Source organism: Terrapene carolina, unplaced genomic scaffold (genome assembly GCF_002925995.2).
Source record: "Terrapene carolina triunguis isolate 2854851 unplaced genomic scaffold, T_m_triunguis-2.0 Scaffold33715, whole genome shotgun sequence".
Classification (NCBI taxonomy): Eukaryota; Metazoa; Chordata; order Testudines; family Emydidae; genus Terrapene; species Terrapene triunguis.
This window is the reverse complement of record NW_020698066.1, coordinates 4,545,995-4,568,323: the sequence shown is the minus strand read 5'-3', so window position 1 is coordinate 4,568,323 and position 22,329 is coordinate 4,545,995. Positions and strand designations below refer to the sequence as shown.

At 39.0% G+C, this 22,329-nt stretch overlaps 1 protein-coding gene across 1 annotated transcript in view; it reads right to left on the bottom strand.

The window, feature by feature from the left end:
• The window catches only part of LOC113409489 (protein PTHB1-like), a 476,973-nt gene that overhangs the window by 223,794 nt on the left and 230,850 nt on the right, over positions 1-22,329 (bottom strand). The window contains exon 20 of the mRNA XM_026663464.2: positions 11,944-12,126. Coding sequence (XP_026519249.1) covers positions 11,944-12,126 — 183 coding nt within the window. The remainder of the gene's footprint in view (positions 1-11,943; positions 12,127-22,329) is intronic.

Sequence of the window (22,329 nt, the reverse complement as noted above, 5' to 3'; positions counted from 1 at the left end):
TGAAAAGATCTCCTGAGGCCTCACAATGCATCTCAGGACAGCTTTTATTTTCATGGCAGTGGTGTCCTTAGGGAATCACTTCCCTTCTATTATGATAATATTCTTTATTGGACCATCACTACAACATCTACTTAAGGAAGCATGATGTATGAGTTTCTCTGTTTCTGGGACCTGTGAAACTTGGAACACTGCCTACTCAGACATCTGGATTTAATGGGTTGCTCCCATTTCCATTTCATGGCGTTTTCCACTGCCACAGGGAATCCCTATTTCTCCCTTTGAGTTCAGAGAAGCATTTACCTGTTGGCAGTTTAATCCTCTGTAAGTATATGTTTGGATTCCCAGATCCCCTCTAGCCCTTTTAGCCATAGTTTTAAACTGTCTCAGTGTCTGACTCTCCTGGTTCTGATTCTGATAGTCTCGCCCTCCTCGGTTGAGAAGGTGAAAGAGAATGCCAAACTGGTCTTGTGTCGTTACTTGGACTTCTTAGATTTGTGGGTTTTGCTACATTTAGATTCCTTTTTCTTTGTTTCTTGCCACGCAGGAGCTTAGGGGGTAGCCAGGGGCTCTCCTATGCCCCTTTCTACATTTAATCTGCTGCTTCACCTCCTGGGTAGAAAGCCTAGACTCTGTGTATATCAAAATCTCATTTTGTTGAAAGATCCAGTCCAGAATTATTGAAATAGGTCATACCATGGTCCTGGCAGCATCTCAGTTCTTTGACTTGGGCAAGGGTGAGTACACAAAGAGGACAGTACACTCAACAGGTCACACAAAGAACACTGAAGGGATTATTTTACAAAGTCAAGGAATCCTTACAGGCAATTAAGGACTGCTTCAGTTTTCTTACTTTTATTTGCTGAGTCAAGTCCCTTGAATTTTTGTCTTGCTGGGGCTGTTGATGTTGTCCGATGTACAGCAATCTCCTTGCCAACTGTACAGACACTAGAGGGAGAACTAACATCATTATTAATTTATAAAATTAAGAAAGATGTTTTCCACTGACCAGAAGACAAGGAATTTCACATCATATCTGTAAAAATGGCAGCACTTTGTTGAAAACAAGTGATAGTAATTTTGTCTATGATCTCAGGGATCATTTAACAAACAAAAATGTTTGCCTGATCTCCTGGCGCAAGGTTGAGATGGGGGGAGCATCTGGCTTCTTCCTTGGCCTCACTGGCAGACAACACTGTCTTTGTGCACTGGGATGCATGATAGATACATGTTACTAGATAAACATTTGTTGGGGAAAAAAATCTGTCCCTAAAAAGAGGAGAAAATAATCAAAGGAGGGTTTAAAGCAATGGCTAAGAATCCCTGCCATTTGCCCTACAAAAGAAACAGTAGCCTATTGCTGCCTTAATCATTCCTGCCTTTAAGGGAAGACCATTTGAAGACAGGTGCCTTGGTGACTGAGTGCTAATATGGCCTTCTGGAAACAGATCTTACTGCCTTTGGTTCTTGAAAGAGAGCACCTACTTAGCCATGGTGTATTAACAGACATGAAACAAAATTTCACAAGATTGTTGAGAATGTTTCCATCTTATTTTCTCAAACAAAGCCAAAGATATCCAATTTTATTTAGATGTTAACATTCCATGGCAATATTTACAATTAAAGTACTGCAGCACTTTGCTAGTGTGAGACAGCCAGAAAGAAAAACTGACTAGTCTATTTTCATTGTCCGCGATTAATGTAATGCAAAAAAGTAAACTAACTGCATGCAAAAAGTGAAGAATAAAGTTACGTTTTAAAGTACCTTCAGTTTTAATTATTTTTAAAAGTGTTACTAATTACATAGGTAAGGAAATTTGTTGGGTGTTTTTAATATTAATTTTAACCAGTGTTCATTTAAAACAGCAGTGCAATATACTATAAAAATCATGCTACCTTGGGTCTACAGATCTTTCAGTCAAGAAAAAATATCCACAGGATTCTCCATTGACATTATTCTGACTACTTTGAAAGAAATGAAATCAATAGAAATGAAAGGGATTATGTCATGGACTGCAAACGCATGAAGATCTTTTGAAGCACATATTGGGAAAGAAAATTTTTGTTCATCAGTGATATCACTAAGCAGTCTAGATGAAAATTGTTGTGAAACGCCACAGTGCATTGCACATTCAGCAGTTACTACACTTTAGGTGCAATCAGACACTAAAGAAGATTAATCTAATTAGCTTAACAAGGAGAAGACTGAAGTAACTTGATCACAGTTATTAAGTAAATACACAGAGAGAAGTTTTCTGATAGCTGAGGGCTGTTTAACCTAGCAGACAAAGACATAAGATCCAATGGCTGAACACTGAAGCCAGACAAATATCAGACTAGAAATAAGGTGCTTTTATTTTTAGTGAGGGGTAATGAGCCATTGGAACATCTTTCCTAGAGATGTGGTGGATTTTCCATCACTTGAAGTCTTTAAATCAAAACTGGATGTCTGTCTAAAAGTTATGCTCTAACTCAACCAGAAGTTATGGGCTTGATGCAGGCACCACTTGGTGTAATTCTATGGCCTATATTACACAGGAGCTCAAACTGCATGATCATAATGGTCCCTTTTGGTAATAACATTTGTAAAACTATGAACATATATATCTGACATAAGGTGGTCCTGCCTGGAATGATCCCCCTTGACAGGCCACAGCATAACAGGTGCACTTGCCTCAGTTTCCCCTTTCAGAGTCCGCCCCCACGCCCAAACAATCCAGCTTTTCTTAGTACAAATGGCCCTTGTGGGGTTAATTTATTACAAAAGGCCAATGCATGTAAGTCATAAAAAGAGTCCTACAACCACCGTTCAGAATTTCCCCAGCATAGCCCAAATAGTACATGCAATGTACAGCCCTAGCATCTCTCACCATGCTCCAGCTTTCAGGACAGCCCTGGCATTAGAACTCTTCTGTCTCTCTGCCAAGACAACCACCCAATCCTTCAAGAGTGGAGTGCAACCCTACTCTTCATAGCAGGCACCACCACAGCCTCTCTGCTGGGAGGCCATCTTAACCAGGTGAGCATCCCTCACTCCCCTCTGCCCACTTACTGTTCCCCTGGTTCCAGCTCTCTAGCATGGAGATGTCAGCAGGTAAGCCCCTCTCTGCTGCTGCTGCTCCCGTCTTCAGCTTTTTCTAACCCTTGGCTCCAGCACTCCAACTTACAGCCAGCAGTCGTCGCCCTCTGCTGCTACTCCTACCTTCAACCCTTTGAAGCCCTCTGGCCCAAGTTCTAGCTTGAAGAAGTCAGCCAGTGAAACCCTCTTGTTCCCCTTGCTTTCAGCCTTCCCCCGGGAAACACCTTCTGCTTCCTACCTGAACTTTCTACACTCCCCTAATAGCTTTCACCTGCCTGATGCCTACTCAGGCAGCTCTGATTCACCAGGTTTGTCTCTCTGGGTCTCTCCCTGACCTTTTATAAGCCAGATATTGGCCTACCCTCTTAATTGGCCAAATAGGAGCATCTGCTCCGGCACTGGGAACTGGACCTACTTTAATCAACCCTGTCATAGGCACCCTGTGACAATACCAAATTAATTTGACGCCCGCAAACTTATTTATTTATTTATTATTATTATTTTATAGCAAGCAGGCAAAACCAAGAAGACTTGTGGGGGAACCAACCACAGCACGAATAGCAGATGAATGATGAATAGATTGGAAAATACCAGAGGAGATAGCCAAAGAGGGTAAGGATTGTTTGTAAACCTTTTGGGGCAGGAAGCAGCAGGTGAAAATGTATTGTAATACAGGTTAAGTCACCACAGGATTTCACGGGTTCTACTAATCCTTCCTTCCTTGCCCTGCAGAGAATTTGTCCTTTTCAACTGTGTCCATGAAATTCATAGTTAAGAATCAGAGTGAATTCAGCGCTTGATTTGACTTGGTATGTTTGCCTACCTTACTCAAACCTCTGTTGTGTACCATTTTCTCATGAAGCAAATTAACTGTAGAAAGAGAATGATTTACAGATATTTATTGACATTTGCAGATAGTGCTCAAAATAAGTGTTGAAGTTCCCCCTCTACGGAGCTCCTGCCAAATATATACATGAAATACACAGTGTGGAGTGGTTAGAGTGCCTGGTCCACCATAGTTACCAAAGAAAAACATGGTGTCTTGGAGGGGAAGCTTAATATATGTAGGAACTTCTCAGTCAAGAAGTTCACTAGCTAGTGCTTAAGGCATGGCTTTTTGTGTTTATGTCCTTACTCTAACATGGTGTCAGAAGTAAGTGAATCCCTCTTTTTAAAGAAGGAATTTGGGAAAGCAATGAGACCACCAGAGTGGGGAGCAAGTGGGGAAAATGGAAAATCAGGAGGAGACCTGTGAAAGCTGCTCCATGAAGCAGACAGAGCCCAGTGTCAGTGCAGCAATGGAGCCCATGGCTCTGTAATAGAAATTTAATTTTGGCAACTCCTGCAGCTGACCTTGCTGGATCCGTAGAGCTGAGCAATTCCAGGTGGCTTTGGGTTTAACAGGCAAAGCACAAGAATACCAGGTAAATTCCTTGATATTTGCCAAGGGTGAGGTTGCTGCTGATAGCCTATGTACCAAACCGATGAGGAAAAGAAAGAATAAACTAAAGTGAAAGAGGCTTTGGATGCCCATTTCATATACAGACAGAATATTATATATGAAAGGACCAAATTTAATAGGAGGAGCCAGGATGTTTTTATTACTGCAGTTCATAGTCTTGCTGAACACTGCAAATATGAAACGTTAAAAGAAATAAAAAGAGACAGGTTAGAGTGTCTTTTTGCCAACAATTATGTAGAGCCCTGAATACGCTCCCATCAATGGAAGAAGAAAAGACTTCCAAGAAAGATGTTAAAGTCTACAGTAACTTTGCTCTGACAGCAATTCCAGCATCTGGGGTATGTAATTGTTGGGTCACTGCCCCATTAACCCCACATTACCAACTGCCACTGCCTAGTTATATATCTTAGGAGAGCTGGAAAAATATTTGCAAAAAACACAAAAAGTAATCTCTATAGGCCTATGGACAAAAGAAATGCAATTTAAAATATCTAGGACTAAAGAGGAGTTGATAGAAACTGAATGGTGCAAAAAATCAGGAAGGGAAAAGACTATCTCACTACACTATGCATGACAGCTTTGGTACCTCCACTCTAAAAAGTTGTTATAGAAGATATAAATTGGGTGGAGACATCCCTGGGACTTAGTCCGGATTTACTCTAGTTCAACTGATCTCGAGAGCCTGGACTGTACATATATATGCTAATTAGTGAAAACAGCAAAGCTACGATTCCTGATAGGTTAAAAAAATATGGGTTATGCAAAGAACATTGCTGTCCAAAAAGCTTAAATCATTCTCCACAAGTTTTTAACAATAGCAAACATTGGCTGAAGGAGTCAAGAAATGTTGAACATCATTAGCCTTGAGAGAATTATACATATCAAAATTAATTCACTTACAACTTATATTTAATCCTGAGAACTTTCAGTCAGGAAGGGATCCCCTTACACAAAGTGGAGCTCTTTGTGTTAAAGAAACAAAAATTTGCAACAAACAAAAAGCCTCTATCATGCTTTCTTGTCAAATTAGTGATCCTATTCTCTTTTCTTCCCACTTACACCGAAATTCTGTTCTAACTTCGCTTGACATTAATTTCAATAGGACTATTTGGCATTTAATAATTTCTTTTGCCACCATGTTTTCCTCATGTTATTCTGCTTTAGCATAGAAAGTGTCCATATTTTCTCTGTAATTCAGTAAGATCATTAACTCAAGTTTACAGCATTCCATAACATAGTCAACTATTTTAAAAATAACTATTTCTACCTTCACTACCTTCTACTTTACCTACTCTTTCCCCAAATTAAAACTGTAATATGCGATTAATTAAAAGTTGAGTATGGAAACAACTTAGCTGGTAGCTATAATATCAAATGTAAAAACAAAAGCAGATAGCAAAAAGGCATCTCCTAGCGAATGTTAACTATAACATCACAAATTTGACTATAATAGAGAAGGGGTGGTTTTGTGCAGTGAAATTCCTATTATGACATTATTTGGTAACATCATGGGAACCATAAAAATATTTATTCTTTGATTAGGTTCCCATAGACCACTATATTTATGAGGGTCCTCTATCAGTCATAAAATTAAGCAGTTAATAGTGACAGAATTTTTTCCTTTGTAATTTTATAAACAAAGAGGATTTTAATAACTGTAGTGATAAGACATCTGAGTCATCACTCAATCCAGACGCCATACAACCATAATATCACAACTATCCTGCACTGTATGAACCCTTTGAATCTTTTAAATTAGCCTGGATAAATTCCCTGCCCTCCCAAAAGGATTTCCTATTGTAAACATATGCTCTATCACAAACTCAACATGTTTAGAATCTCTCTCTCTCCAGATCAGTTTAAGCAAGTCAAAAAAAAAATCAGTGGAATAACTCTGAAGGGGCTTTCTTTTTTTATTTTTCCCACCTCTCTAATCCATATTCTTGTTCTCCTCTTTAGTAAGCTAATAATAAAAGAGATAGCCCTGCAAAATTTTCATCGGTTCTATTAAAAAAACCCACAAATGTTTATTACCTCAAGACATAAAAAAATACTATTGTCATAGATCTTTTTCCTCCAAAACCACCCCAAAACACAGTTTAAAAAAAATACATTTTAACTTCTACGAGTAAAAATAGCATGGATTATATATATTAAAGAATAATAGGGTGTGCATAGAGCTCTACTTTAACTGAAGCACTCTGAATTGCATATACATTCTTCCACAATATCTTGAATATGGGCTCAATCCCACTCCTATTGAAGTCAGTGGCAAAATTGCCATTGATTTCAATGAGATCAGGATTTCCCTCTATTGAGTTTTGCCATCAGCTTCAATGGGAGAAAGATCAACACTGTTTGTTTGTTTTCCGTCAGATAAAACCAGCAAATTTATCAAGTCAAATAACACTGAATTTTTAACATGCATCTTGCAAAGACAGCCTTATAGCCTCATTCTACTGCCAACTCATTTAATTTGCTTCAGTTCCTGATGTTATGCTCCTTGGACTAAGCAGATGTCAGGAGTTGTATGGAATAAAATAAGCAATCACAGAGAAAAGTTTTGCTTTACTAGTATCAAACGAGAGTGACCCTTCCACTCAACTAAGATGTCCAAGAGAATCTCACTTAGCCCTCCTTGGCTGGAGTTTTAATATTAGTACATAAAGTTAGCTAAAAGTATAATGATAGCCATGATACAGGGAAAGTCTATGCTACAGTGCTACATCGGCGCTGCTTCACCAATGCAGCTACACCGCTGTAGCACGTCTGGTGAAGATGCACTATGCCGATGGGAGAGAGTTCTCCTATCAGCATAATTACTCCACCTTGGAGAGAGTGTAAGCTATGTCGGCAGGAGATTGTCTCCCACTGACATAGCACTGGTGTGTACAGCATGAAACTTGCGTCACTCAGGGGGGCCTTTTTCGCACCCCTGAGTGACGTAATTTAGATCGACTTATGTGGTAATATAGACCTGCCCACAGCTCCTAGGGATTGAGAAGGGGAAAAGAGAGGTATTTTCAGAGATCAGGATCAGTCCTGGGGCCGGTTTTGTTCAATATCTTCATTAATGATCTGGAGGATGGCATGCACCCTCAGCAAGTTTGCAGATGACACTAAACTGGGAGGAGTGGTAGATATGCTGGAGGGTAGGGATAGGATACAGAGGGACCTAGACAAATTAGAGGATTGAGCCAAAAGAAATCTGACAAGGTTCAACAAGGACAAGTGCAGAGTCCTGCACTTAGGACGGAAGAATCCCATGCACTACTACAGACTGGGGACCAAATGGCTAGGCAGCAGTTCTGCAGAAAAGGACCTAGGGGTTACAGTGGACGAGAAGCTGGATATGAGTCAACAGTGTGCCCTTGTTGCCAAGAAGGCTAACGGCATTTTGGGCTGTATAAGTAGGGGCATTGCCAGCAAATCGAGGGACGTGATCATTCCCCACTGTTCGACATTGGTGAGGCATCATCTGGAGTACTGTGTCCAGTTTTGGGCCCCACACTACAAGAAAGATGTGGAAAAATTGGAAAGAGTCCAGCGGAGGGCAACAAAAATGATTAGGGGGCTGGAGCACATGACTTATGAGGAGAGGCTGAGGAAACTGGGATTGTTTAGTCTGCAGAAGAATGAGGGGGGATTTGATAGCTGCTTTCAACTACCTGAAAGGGGGTTCCAAAGAGGATGGATCTAGACTGTTCTCGGTGGTACCAGATGACAGAACAAGGAGTAATGGTCTCAAGTTGCAGTGGGGGAGGTTTAGGTTGGATATTAGGAAAAACGTTTGAAGCACTGGAATAGATTACCTAGGGAGGTGGTGGAATCTCCTTCCTTAGAGGTTTTTAAGGTCAGGCTTGACAAAGCCCTGGCTGGGATGATTTAGTTGGGGGTTGCTTTGAGCAGGGGGTTGGACTAGATGACCTCCTGAGGTCCCTTCCAGCCATGATATTCTATGATTCTATGACCCTCTGGTTACCAAAACACAAGAAAAAAGCACAACTTTTGTTTTCAGGACATTTATTTTGAAAGAATGCACTACTCTTTTTATTTTGACATATCTTTGTAGGTGGCAAAACCAGACTTTACTTCATTAAGAGTATGTAAACCATGATATAGTCTACAGCAGGAACTGTTTACTAGTCTGAGAAGCTATTTACTACCAATGGGAACTCAAAACACTGAATTACTTTTATGCTAAGTGTCTAAATGAAGTGCCTGGCAGGTCCAGAAAACAAGAAGCAATCTCTTCTAAATGGAATGGCATGTATGAGAATAATGTTGACGTTATGGTTAGAAGAACCTTTTTTTTTTTTTTACAGTAACAGTATGTTCTAAACATTTTCCTTTTATTAAAAAAGCACTTTCTAAGTTTAATGTTCATGAAGCAAAAAATATTCTAGAGAGGTATATTGTATCCAAACTATCTTCTAACACATTCCACCCAAATAAAAATACAACAAACCATTGTGCAGAATTGTTTGAAGAGTAAATAAAAATTCTTCAGAGTACTTTCTTTCACCACATTCCACTCAACTGCTTGTGGGGAAACCTGAACACTAGCTGGGAGCTTCTGTCTGTAAATACCATTGGTATGTCAGAAGCTTCCTTCCCCCCATCTAAACTGCTCTTTAAATTACATTCAGATTTTTGCGGTACCATAATAACTACAATATGGGATGTATTTCAATAGTTGGGTAAAGGCTTCTTTTAAATTTCCAACCCATTATTTCAGGTTTACATTTGTCATCCCAGCCTCTCTGCAGGATTCACATCCCCACAACATTTATATGTGAGGTCTTCCATCTTAACATGGAAAATTGTGAACTACTATATCAAACCCACATCGAGATAGATATGAAAGTGGTATCTTTTATTTTAAGATATGTAACAGATTTTCCCATGTTGTACCAGAAAATCTGTCAAAGCAATACAGTAGTATAAGCCCTAATGGAACAATAAAAGTGAGCCATGCAAAACCTGATAGTTTCCACTTTCAGGGGACTCAAATGAACCTTTTGCTGATTTAGTTCATGTGAATTTACACCCCTGACTTTTTCACTTTAAGTTTCAGATTTCAGTAAGCCCAAACATCAAAGCCCAAATACGTACTGTTTCCCCAGGTTTGGGGTAAAAACCATGTGAAACACCATGTTTCACTTGTTTTCTAGTTGAAACAATGGGTATTCCTAGGTGCATTTGGAACTTAGCCCAAGCTTGCTAAAATGGCTACTGACCAGCCCAAAATTTTGGATATGTAATGAAACCTGGATTCAGTTTACATTGTAATAGATCAGCACAGCTATTTATAACGTGATTGTGAATTAAGAGTATGCAATTGAATATTAAAATGGATTTTTAGATTTTTTTTTTTTAGTTTTCCATTTTGTTTTCATTACATATATTTCCTCATTCAATTCTGACAGGAGTTGTACAATACTGTGTGCATTTCAAAAAGAGATGTGTGTCAAACTTCTCTTCAAACTGTAGGATGGATTTCTTAATGGCAATGTGCTTCTCTAGTGCATGGTCTGTATGTTTACACACCACCATAGAACACTCAGATAGTTATACACATTAAACAAGTACAGAATACGGTAGAGATCTGCACACGGATGATATATTCACAGTATGGACTGGATGTGAGAATTTTACTGTTCAATAAGATTGTGTCTTGTAACTCATATCTATTATATAAACAAATTGTGCCATATATTTTTCTTATTAATAAAGCACAGGATAATATTGTCACGTTCTGGGGTGCAATCCAGAACACGACAGTGATGGGTTATGTCACTGCCTGCTCTGTAACCCTTAGTGTCTCAAAAAGCTCGGCTGCTGTGGTTCTCGGATCAGAACACTGCCCGCCAGCATACCAATCTGTGCTGAGTGTCAATGGGTTAAGCAGCTCTGACTCAGCAACCTACCCAGTACACCTAACCCCGTTACAAAATTGCAGGAGGGTTTTGCCACTTTTGTCTGTTTACAGGACATATTTTCAGAGAATATCCATAATTTACCTGTAGAACAGTAACAAACATTTCACAGTGGCATTAATGACCAGTGTGTTATTAGAGTTCAAACAATATATTACATCATCTTTTAAATAAATATCATGGCACCAGTGTGAGCGGTGTAGTGAGTATGTCAAGCCTGACAAAAATTGCTGACACAGAGTAATGAATCACAAACGGGCCTCAAGACACAATTGTTTAAGGCTCTATGTGGCCTTGAAGAAGATACTTAACATCTATGTTTTCAGTCTCTTCTTCTATTTACCTATCTTTTAGGGTGCTATGAGGAATAATCAGATACTGGTGAAAGGCTTTGAAAATGTAAAGCACTTATAATTATTAGCTTGTAAGAGGAAATATTTTTCCTGTGCTTTATTAATAAGATATTGAATATTACCATTAACAGAATCTTTGTTCCTTGAAAATTCATCTGGCTCTTCTTCTCCATTTGTCACCAATAACGCTTTCTTTATGACATTCTTTTCAAGAGTTCACCTTCTCCTGTTTATTCTCCACATGAAATCGTAATCCTAAATCCTGTCTGTGATGTCATAATTGACTGCTGTGGAAGTTACTACAAAGATTGTTTTCAGGCAAAGGCTCAAAGAAAAAATTAACAGAAATACAGACTACACTATGCAAGCAATATGGTCTATATTGTCAATATTTTCAAACATGATTTTTAGTAGGTCTTTTAAAACAAGATGCCATTTCCCAAGTGTGTTTTTAAGGATGTGCTATTTTAATCTAGGGCCTTGTTTAGGCTGAGGATTTGCCTTAGTAACAGCCAATGATGTAGCTGATGCAGTCTAAAAAAGCTGCTATTTGCACAAGTGGTGCTTACCCCAAGCTTAAAACCAGGGTAAATCATAATATACAGCAACTTTGCCTGTTTACAGTAGGGGTTTGCTCCAGTGCAGCTACACTGGTGGCTAAACAGTGATGACTATAACTGCAGCAAATCCACAATGTAGATAAGCCTATTACAACTCATTCAAACGACAACAAACTACAAAACTATTATCACAATTGCTATCAGCATTTAAACAGATGTATATACAGCTTAGATTTATTAAGTATTTCCATTTGGATTGACAAGCAAGGACTGGTCAACTTGAAAGTTAATTGGTAGCATGCAAACCGTGAGATGTACAAATCGAAGGCTTCACCACAGCTGATGAGGAAGAATGGATTTAAAGTAGACTCAACCAAATCTTAAAACAACCCTTCTAAATAAAGTTTTTTCAATACAGTATAGTGGGAAGGGAAATATTACATTCCATTAAAAGGAATGGCCATTTGCAGAACACATTGGGAAAACCAAGTTAATTGATCAGTTCGTACTTTTCCACAATTCCAGATTTTCAGTAAATCTCACAGATCCTTACCAGCTCTTGGGTATCCTGCATTAATGGCAAAAACGTAGCTTCCAGAATAGCAACTTGGTCAGTACTGAGTTTCTGCCACAGGCTAATCAGCATAATCACCAGCTGGGTGGCACTTTTCAACTTTGTGAATGCCTGGAACATATTGGCTTGGTTTTCCTCTGCCGCATCTGCTAGAGCTATTATCTGCAAAAATCACAAACTTTTGTTAGATATAATTTTACCATTCTTAACACTCCACACTAAAATTACATTTGGCACATTCTTGTTTTTCTTTAGAAGGACCTGATGAACTTTGTCTTCCATAAACACAAGTCACAGAAAGTATTACATAAGTTATCATTTGTCCAGGTAATTTAAAATCCATGTGGCAATGGGATTAATCAATAAATTCGGTCGGTGTAGAGAGGATTCTGTTTAATGCATATTCTACAATAAGACACTCCCCAAGTTGATTTCCATAATCTAATGTAATACAATAGTCCCTAACCAACTGTAAACACTGAGGATTATACCACACATGATGTTAATCACTGTTTGACCAACATCCTTGTAGGGCTCATAATCAAAAGTATTACATTTATTTTATTTCTTTGAAAACTGTAATTTAATACGTCAGTTATTTCTATATGGAAAAAATTGCCACGTTTTTATTTTATTAGGTGGGGTTGTATGCATAGTATGGGCTAGTTCAGCATTATACCAATAATGTAGATGCTCTGGCATGTGATTGGTTGGGTGATGTCATTTTTAACACCAGTGTAAAATACTGGACTACACAGATCTTGAAAAGAAAATTAGGTGTATGCTCGCTTTAAATATCAGCTCCTTTTCCTGTAAACTGCAATGATATTTTTATCCTCTTCAGTACCCACTGGAAAAAACTAGAAGCAGAACCTGAGAGGAAAACTTGAAACTAGTAAATGGAATTTTACTAATATTAGATGTGTTTTGTCATTACAGACACTACTGTCCATTTTCTACGAATGTATGCATGGCATTACCTTGCAGAAATGTGAGAAAAATAACTAATATTTGTTTGAAATATAGATTACAAAGGTGTAGAATCCTAAAGGCTCTATCTATGCAACTTACTATCGCTTTCTTCAAGATAATTTCCTATCATTTCAATGTAATTTTATGCACCAGAAACAGATTTTCCATGCTATATATAGATTGAATTTAAAGGAAATAAGCATTGTCTGGTGGCTAAAAGTGGGGTTTGAGCCACAACTTCCAAGACACATTTTAATCTCAGCTACCGACATTACATATTGCCCACAAAGGGTTGATTTTCAGAGGTGGTGACCATCTGCAGCCGCCATTTAAATCAATGCACAGCACTTCTACAAAATCAGGCCCTTAACCTCTTTCTTCGTATGTTTACTCATCTGCAAAGAGAAGATACCTACTTAACAGGGTTCTTGTGAGACTTAATTTTGTAAAGTGCTTTGTGATGTTTTCATGAAAGGCCCTATAGAAGTGCAAAGTATAATAAGTATTAAAACATAATTAATTTACAAAGGAAAACTAGGATAGCTCAACCTACTAAAGTTCACTATGTGAAAAGGAAAAACACTATACAATGTATCTTCAGCCTGGAAACAAACCCAACCAGCTGTTAGGTTTGGTGAAGGAAAACTATTTTTAATGTGCAACACTGGCAGTACAGATGGGGGTGTTCCCTAGATGTTTTCAGGTGAACATGGAACTGACGATATAGTGAATTTTAGGAAACAATAAATATAAATTATTTCAAACAAAAAGTGTTGGTTGCTTTTGTTCTAGATTTTAAAGTGTACGTTTCCAAATAAAATGGAGAACCCCAAGGACATTCAAGTCCAAACACTATATTAACTAAAGCCAAGTAATGATGCAGACACCCAGTTAGCTACACTAAGGGAAAAAGCTCAGCTCATAAAAAGTAGAGTGAAATTAATCCCAAATGGTGAGAACTGCCCCGATAGGCTCTAAAATTGGTTACAGGAAAGCAACAGCATCGTAGACATTAATCATATAGTATGAACAGGGTCACATCCAGTTCCTTTACCTAAATCTCATGGTTGAGTCTCCTTTACCTTATGCTATTTTATACATACATACATACATACATACATACACACACACACACACACACACACAGGTGACAGCAATGAGATAAATGCAGCACTGTAAGAAACTGAGATAAATGCAGCACTGTTATGCACATTTGACCACTTCACCCACTAATCCAGAGTGGCTCTGTTTTTAATTTTTCTGAGAGGACAACTGTAGGCAATTGTTCCTTTGCCTCAAGAACCCTCTCACGGGGGAACTAAAGGGATCTGTTTTTCACTGTTCCTGTTCAATTGTTTTTGAGACTGGTGAAAGGGGAAAGTGAGGAAAGATGAGCTGAGATGTATTTTCTATGACACCCAGCACTATGCCGCTATCATATCGTACCACGCTAGTGTTGTGTAATGAATAATTCGGAGTCTATATGAGCATGGGGCTTGGATGAGGGCTATGACTTAGCCTAGATTAGATGCAACTAATGTTGGTGGGTTGGAGGAAGCAGCTGGAAGAGATGACAAATCTATCAACACCCATAAGTGAGAGAGTGACAGCCATTTATAACCGGTGCACAATTTGGGTATCTTATTAGATCCCAAATAGTTGCCCATTGATGCCCAGATAGTAGCCATGGACAAGATCACTTTCTTTTATTTGCACTTAATGAACAGGGTGGGGTTTTTTTTCCTTTCAGAGACAGATCTTGCCACCGTTATCTATTGCTTTGTCTTCAAGATTACCACTATTGTAATGAGTTACATTTTGAGACCACTTGAAAACTAAAGCTAGTGCAAAATGAAGTGTCCCACTTACTACGTGTCGTTTCAGATCAGTACTCTGGGATAAGCACTAACATCAATACATTTCGGTTTGAGAAATCAAGGTGCTGGTTTTAACTTATAGACCCTAAATAGTCTGGGAGGTGGTCATCCAAATTACAGCCTCACACCCTGGGCTATACTGCCCCAAATGACATCATCTGATTACTTGAGTTTGAGCCCATCAATAGAAATGAAAAGGAGCTGTTGGTTTGGCTTTCTACATGAGGGATGTTCCACTTTGGAATCTGCTCTAAAACTTGTCTCAAAATAACCCACATTTGTAAAATTTTCAGGCAGACAGCCAGGTTCATCTACTTCCCAGGATTTGGGGAGTGGGGTGAGTTGAATCTTGGAGCAGCTTGATTACCATTGCTTACAGTGAAATGGTCTTATTGTTTGATGTTTTATTTGTCAATGAGGCAAGGCAGCCTCTTCCGATATAATTGTGAGTTAGGTCCAAGGGATGCACACCTTTATATGTTTTAAAAATCTAAATAAATATCTAGAATAGAAAAGAATTAAATTAATAAATAAATGAATCCACCTCCCTGGAACTACTTTTAACATGCCAAATCTCTGAAGAGTTTTAAGAGGGAGCTTTTTAAAAATCTACCTGCCACAAGAATGTTTTCTTCTTTGTCCCAAAATTACTCTGTTCTGAAATGCACAATATGCAGACTGGTTTTGCATCACTGAAAGGCTTAAATTCCTAAGGAAACAGGGTGGTCTTGGTGTCTTGCAACCCTCAAACACATGCCAATGAAATCTTTATACCACACCATCATGTATTATACATATACACTATTCCACCCAGCACTTACAGAGAAACCAAAGGAAAGAACAGCCTTTAAGTCTAAATCTTCTACTTATAGATGAGGAATTGCAAACATGTAGCTTCACGAGATCTGAAACATCTGGGATTATAAAGATTTTATTACCATAAAATAATATATGTCTACATTGACAATCTCAGTTTCAAACCCCAATCTCTATAATTAGATAGGGCAAAGGTTACAAGGAGAATACCCCTTGAGGTCTGTTCTGAACTAGATGTCTTAGTAATATAGAAAGCAGCTGGGACAGCCTCCATAATCTTTGCAACGCAATCCTCATCCAGATCAATTTTTCCATCTGCTCATTGTTTCAGATAATGTCTTCTTTACCTTCTGTATAAACATGCATAAAGTAACAAAGCAAGGAACCCTCTCCTTCACTTACAGTAGAGGCCTTTCTACCTCCCTTATTTCTTCATGACTGCAAGCTAGGGTGACCAGATGTCCCGATTTTATAGGGACAGTCCTGATTTTTGGATCTTTTTCTTATATAGGCTCCTATTACCCCCCACCCCCTGTCCCAATTTTTCACACTTGCTGTCTGGTCACTCTACTGCAAGCAAGCTTTAGCCCCATTGTCCCTTACTGCCACTAATAAAGCTGTAGTACACAAATTTTCATTTGATCAAATAGCCTCTAGAAAAGAGTCCATCAATCCAATACAAGGCCCATTACTGGATAGTCAGTTGTTTTTTTCCCTGGCCCCTTGTTTCTTGGCAACACAAAGGCTTCACCCAAAAAGATAAGCCAAAAAACAGGTTTCACAAAACCTCCATACTCAAAGCAGTAGAAGAGGGGGAAATGGCTGGCAGATCAAAGATCAAAGAGGCATTGGCAAAGGCCGAAAGCATAGCATCTGGTATAATATTTGTTTAAAAGTTGATCAAAATTTTCTTTTCATTTATGGCCTTTTTTGTGAACTCTTTTCTGGCTGACCAAATTCTAACCCTGTTCCAATAAACCAATCTACAGTAAAGCAGAACCCTGCTTTTAAAAAAAAGTTATTAATGGAAGCACATTGTAAAAAAGAAACAACACCCAAGAATAAATATTCTCTTCATCAAGGTCATGCATTTAACACACTTCCATTAAATTTCACATTCACAGTTGGCAAGGGCAAAGCTCGACTCCAGAAGTGTTTTTATAATATTCTGAGAAATTCATAGACTTCACCCTCCATGAGTAATACCAACAAGATTTGTTCCAAATAATTTCTAAGTAAAGAGACTTTGTTATGGTTTCTGTATATCATATTCACGTAGGAAGATGTGTCAAAGGTTAACTGCTTGGTTTTCCTGCATGTCACCTCTAGTCAGTACTTCATTTCTGCCGGGGCTTGTCAGGGCCAAGCCCCGGCACCTCTAATCTTGGCAGTTCGTAGCCCCAGCACCTCTAGGCTTGCTGCGTCAGTTATGAAAGTAAACAAATTGCCTGATCCCCAGCATCTCTTTCATTACAAATTAAGCACTGCCTTTAGTCCTTTGAAAAATGACCAGTGGATTTTGAGTGCTTCAATTTTTGGCTGCTCAACTTAAGACACCTAAAAGGTTCTGATTTTCAGAGCCAGCCCCCCCACTTCTAAATGTACATACTCAAAATCACTTTTGGAACAAAAAAATGAGCATATTTATATGATATATATATACACACACACACACAGTTCTGTTTTCTCCAAACAGGAATGTTTATTTCGGTCACACAGGCCGGTTCTGGTAGGTGCATATTTTCCACAGAAGTCAATGGGAATTGTAGGTACCTAGAATCAGCGTTTGGTAGTTATTTATGTAAGGCAAGAGTCTTCATCAAGGAATGCATCAGAAGTATAATTACTCTGCTGAGACATGGACCCACCCATTACAAAACAAAAGGTTATTGAGTGCCAATTATTTCTGCAACCAGTGTTACTGATGGCCTCTTGAGGACCTCCTAGTGGCTGGGTGTAGTACCTCACTCCTTTCTCACCTCTGGTGACCCCTGCAGGCTGACCTTGGTAGCTTCTTAGTGGCGTGATGCTTTGGCCAAGTCACAAAGTCCAAATTTCAACCATTCAAAGAAAGAGGTTACAAAAATCTGAAGGCGTGATACAATCTCGGTGCTTTAACAGCAGTACAGATTACAGTCTTTTTAAGATCAATAAGCAAACAGTTTTTCATTCATAAGGTTTTATTCCTCAAACCTCTTTGGTATCACTAGAAAGATTTCAAAGGGGTATTGTATACTATCTATAGGACAGAGATGGATTCTACTCAGTGGACTGAAAAAAGGGATAGGATTGGTAGAAACCCAGATGAAATCACTTAACAGACTGATGTCAAGCAATTCAGTCAAGCAAGTCTCCATTATGGCTGGACCCAGGGGATATGAACAAGCCAGGCTAGTGAAAGCCAAGCATGAAACAAATCTGGTGTGCTCTACCTTATGTGAATGTACGGATACCAGTGGCACCAAGTATATACCTAAAGTAGGTGTTGCTGTGCTGCTCTACGTATCATACCTATCAATAAAAAAAGAATCTTGAGAAATGTTCCATTTACATGTGGGCAATACTAAAGCACTTGCAACGTAAGTCTTGGATTTCTTCTATATTTGGTTTGTTTTTTAAATGTATTTTAGGACTTTATATTGCTGCCAATCACTATACTCTCTATGTGCCTTCCGTGTAAAATAAATAGCAAAAGTGAAGTGCCCAGTTGACTTCATGGAGTCTGTCTGGCACACCTTTTTGCAAAACTGTTTGAGATAGGGTTCGGGGGGAGGGGTCTTTTTAACTTTATTAATTTACTTTTACTTTTTTGTAATTGATGATTTATTTCAGAGGCTTTTGCGGGGGAGATTGTTTTGTTTTTTGTTTGGTTGGGGTTTTTTGAGTAGAAGGGGGTGACTTAAATAGGTATAATATAAATATACTGCAAAGAGGAACCTGCCAAGGTAGGGACTGTGCACTGGGAGGAGAGGAGGGAAAGTACAGCCCCCCCAACACTCTCCTGGACCCCAAATTGTGCAGGGGAGAACCCACACACACTCTGGGGGCACTAGGAGCCAGGTGGTCTCTCTCCTCACCACCACCAAGTGGGCTTGGGAAAAAGCTGCATAGAGGAGTCAGGCAGAGACTCCAGCTGGTAGGGGCAAAAGCAGCCAGAGCAGGGACCTTGGGAGTCCCTTGGAGAACTTGCTACAGTTTGAACTAAATTTTCTCTGCTCTGTCCTAACTGGCTGTTTGCTCCAACCCTACCCCTTCATCACCATCTCTTTACCTCAGAATCACTCCTCTAGCCATCTTCTCCCTCCCAGTTCCCCTCACTCTTTAGCTTATCCCCTCCTAACTAAACCCACAAAATAAGTAAATCAATCAATCAAGGAACTCACATGCTGTTTGTTGCCATCAGATTGTTCACTCTGCTTATGTGTTGTTCTTCTTTCCCCACCCTGTGTCTATCTTGTCCCTTTAGAGTAAGCTCTTTAGGGCAGAGACCCTTTTTGTTCTGTGTTTGACCAATGCACAGTGGGGTCCTGGGCCCTGACTAAGGCTCCCAGGCACTATAATATATAATAATAAATGTATCGAGCGCCCTCTTGCCAGCCTATCCAGGCCTATCTCAGCCTGCAAGCAAGCAAATGCCTGTTAATTGCTAAAATAAGGGAAAGAGGGAGAATGGAAATAGATTATAAAATAAAGCAGTGGATATAGTTTATTCCAAAATACACGTAATTCTTCCCAATACATTCAAAAGTGAATTCTACTGTATATCTAAATTGAAAGGTAGAGTTATAAAATTAGTAGCTTATCTAAGGAAAAGAACATCTGGTACAAATTATATACAACTCGAGAAGCCAATGACTTACAATGAATCCTTTACTTATACTTTCAAAACAAAAATGTTAAGTACTGGGATGTGCCAAATTATGTACACACGTACATGGAAAGGAACTTCTAATAGTCAATTAACATAGAGGACAGAGAGACTTTCACTGCAGAGTTGCTATCTGAATTAGCAGCTCTCTAATAAAAAAAACAAAAAGATAAAACCAAACACCAGCTGGCTTTATATCACTGAATAACATATTATGACCTAATGTAATAATTAAGAAGTTTTGTTTTTATTTTAAAGTATTTTGCTTAATTTATAAATCTGTCAAATCAGACAGTGAATCTAAAACAGATATTTTCCTCTCTGTGTGTAAATTCTCCTGCAAAATTCTCAATGATTTCAACTCCCATGAAGAAAGGGTAGTTACAAGTTAAGGGTGCTCAATACCTCCCGGATGTTACTTGAACCTTAATCCTACAAACATTTATGCAATGCTTAACTTTAAGAACTATGGATGAAATGTAATGGGAGTTTTGTCATTGACTTCAGGGGGTTTGTCTACACTGCAATAAAAATCCATAGCACCAAGGCTCAGGTCAGCAGGGTCCCCCAGGTCTGACCTCGCAGGGTCTCACAGCCCAGACATCTACACTGCAGTTTTGTCAACCCGGGCCCAAGTCAGATGACCTGGGACAGCTGTGGGTCTTTTAGAGCAGTGTACACATACCCAGTGAGGCTGGGATACCACCCTATGAGTAATGCCATTCACTTCAATGGGGCTATTCATGTGCACAAAGTGGAACACATGAGTGTTTGCAGAATCAGGGTGTTAGATATCAGCATCTGGGTGTTAGTGCAGTATAAAAATCGAGATTAAATAAACAGATGATCAGTATCTCACAGGGGTGTCTAGCACATAATGTTATCTCCAAAAGCAGTCTTTTTTTTTCAATACTCATATTATATTGTATAAATATAGGATAAATGTATTCTCTAGCTCAGCAAGTCCTTTAAAAGATTTCATGCAAACAAACGCTTGCAGTAACATACCACCAATAATTTCATTTACATACATGAACAAATAAACCCTATTTCTATTCCACCTTAATGAAATGATGAAAATATCAATGCACAGATGCTGCCAGATCAAGAAAACAGACTCATTTCAGTTAAACACTGAAGTCCACAGGCTAAATTCCAATTCTTGTTACACCCACCGAGGCAACTTCATTTGAAATTTTTTCACTTCTGCTTTATGCTACACAACCTGAGAAGTTTCCCAAGATTTCCAATGCGGACTGAACACCATATAATTTCAAGTGAACTGAAAATATTGTAGTTCCTAATATAGTATCTGGAGGTAAGATCAAGTCTCATCCACTGTTACATTAAAAAAAGTACACTGGAAACATTTTCTAAAATTAGCAATTAAAGAAAGAGCAGTAAGCTAATTAGAAGCTCAACATTTTCTACTAACTATAACTATTTTCAGGACCTCTCTTTTCTTAATGATACAAAGTTTTTTCCCCACTATTTTGAGCTGTTTTTCAGGCCATCTGACTTAACAGTATTGTTAGTAGAAGCTTAAAAAAAATGTACCACATTTGGAAATAGGCGTTTTCTCATATCAGTGCGCAAGGACACGAACTTATTTCTTGCTTACTTGAATACCTGCCTTTGAAGAGAGGGTTACTCACCTTTTGCAGAACTGAGGTTCTTCGAGATGCGTGTCCCTATTGGTGCTCCACTTCAGGCAATTTTGAGAATTTGGTCAAGGCCCCAAGATGCCTCCCACCCACCCCGAACCACGTGCTGGAACAACCTGAGCATTTCCATCAGTTGTATTTCCTATTTCCTAATTCAAATAAAGAATGGCAGTTGGAGGCCCATTCTAGACCTAAGAGCCCTCAACAAGTTCATGAAAATACAATGATCCTAGGTGCAGGGACACAAATACACCTAAAGTGGAGCACCCACAGGGATAATACTTGAAGAAGAAGAGAGGGTTACTTACCTTGTGCTGTAACTGATGTTCTTCAAGATGTGTCCCCCTATGGGTGCTCCACTTTAGGTGCATCTGTGTCCCTGGGCCTAGGATCGGAGATTTTTATTAGCAGTGCCCGTTTGGGCTGCACATGCGCTTTCCCGTCTCGTGCCACGTGGAGCACCCACAGGGATACTACTCGAAGAAAAATAAGAAGTATTTCCATAACTTGTTTTTTTGTTTGTTTTTTTTCCTGTAGCAAGCATAGCCATTTCAATACAAAGAATGCTCTGGTCAAATGGAGATTTTAAATAAGTGTGAGACAGAAAATAGCGGCTGTGTAAAACTCAGAGAACACAGCAAGAAGATTAGATTAAAATGTATTAGTAACAAAATAAAAATGGTTTCAAAATATTCCTTTAAATAAAAGTGTGAATTTGGTGCTAACGCAAGGTGCCTATGCCAGAATGACAGCCACAGCCAGCCTGAAGTCTTTTATCCATCCACAGACCAGTTACAGCACTGACTGTGACAGTGCAGACTCCCTAGTAATGTCCAACCAATGACCCAGAAGACCTTCCTTTAGGGGTGGGAAAACTGTCCAACATCTGTGCCACACAATACTTGACCTCTCTGCTTATAAGACTGCCAATTAGTGCCATCTGTGGTGGTATTCATTTTTGTGATGTTGACACTAGTCCACTGGGATTTGGACTCGGACCATTAACTCATGAACCCCCAAAGATCCATCAGAGGGTAGTATCTTTCACTCAGCCTACCTGAGTTGGATTCAAAACAACAATCTAGAGGTGATGATCTACATACCCCATTATCAATTCCCTAAACTATCCAGCCACTCTAAAAAAAAAAAAAATACCTCTCAGAAAATG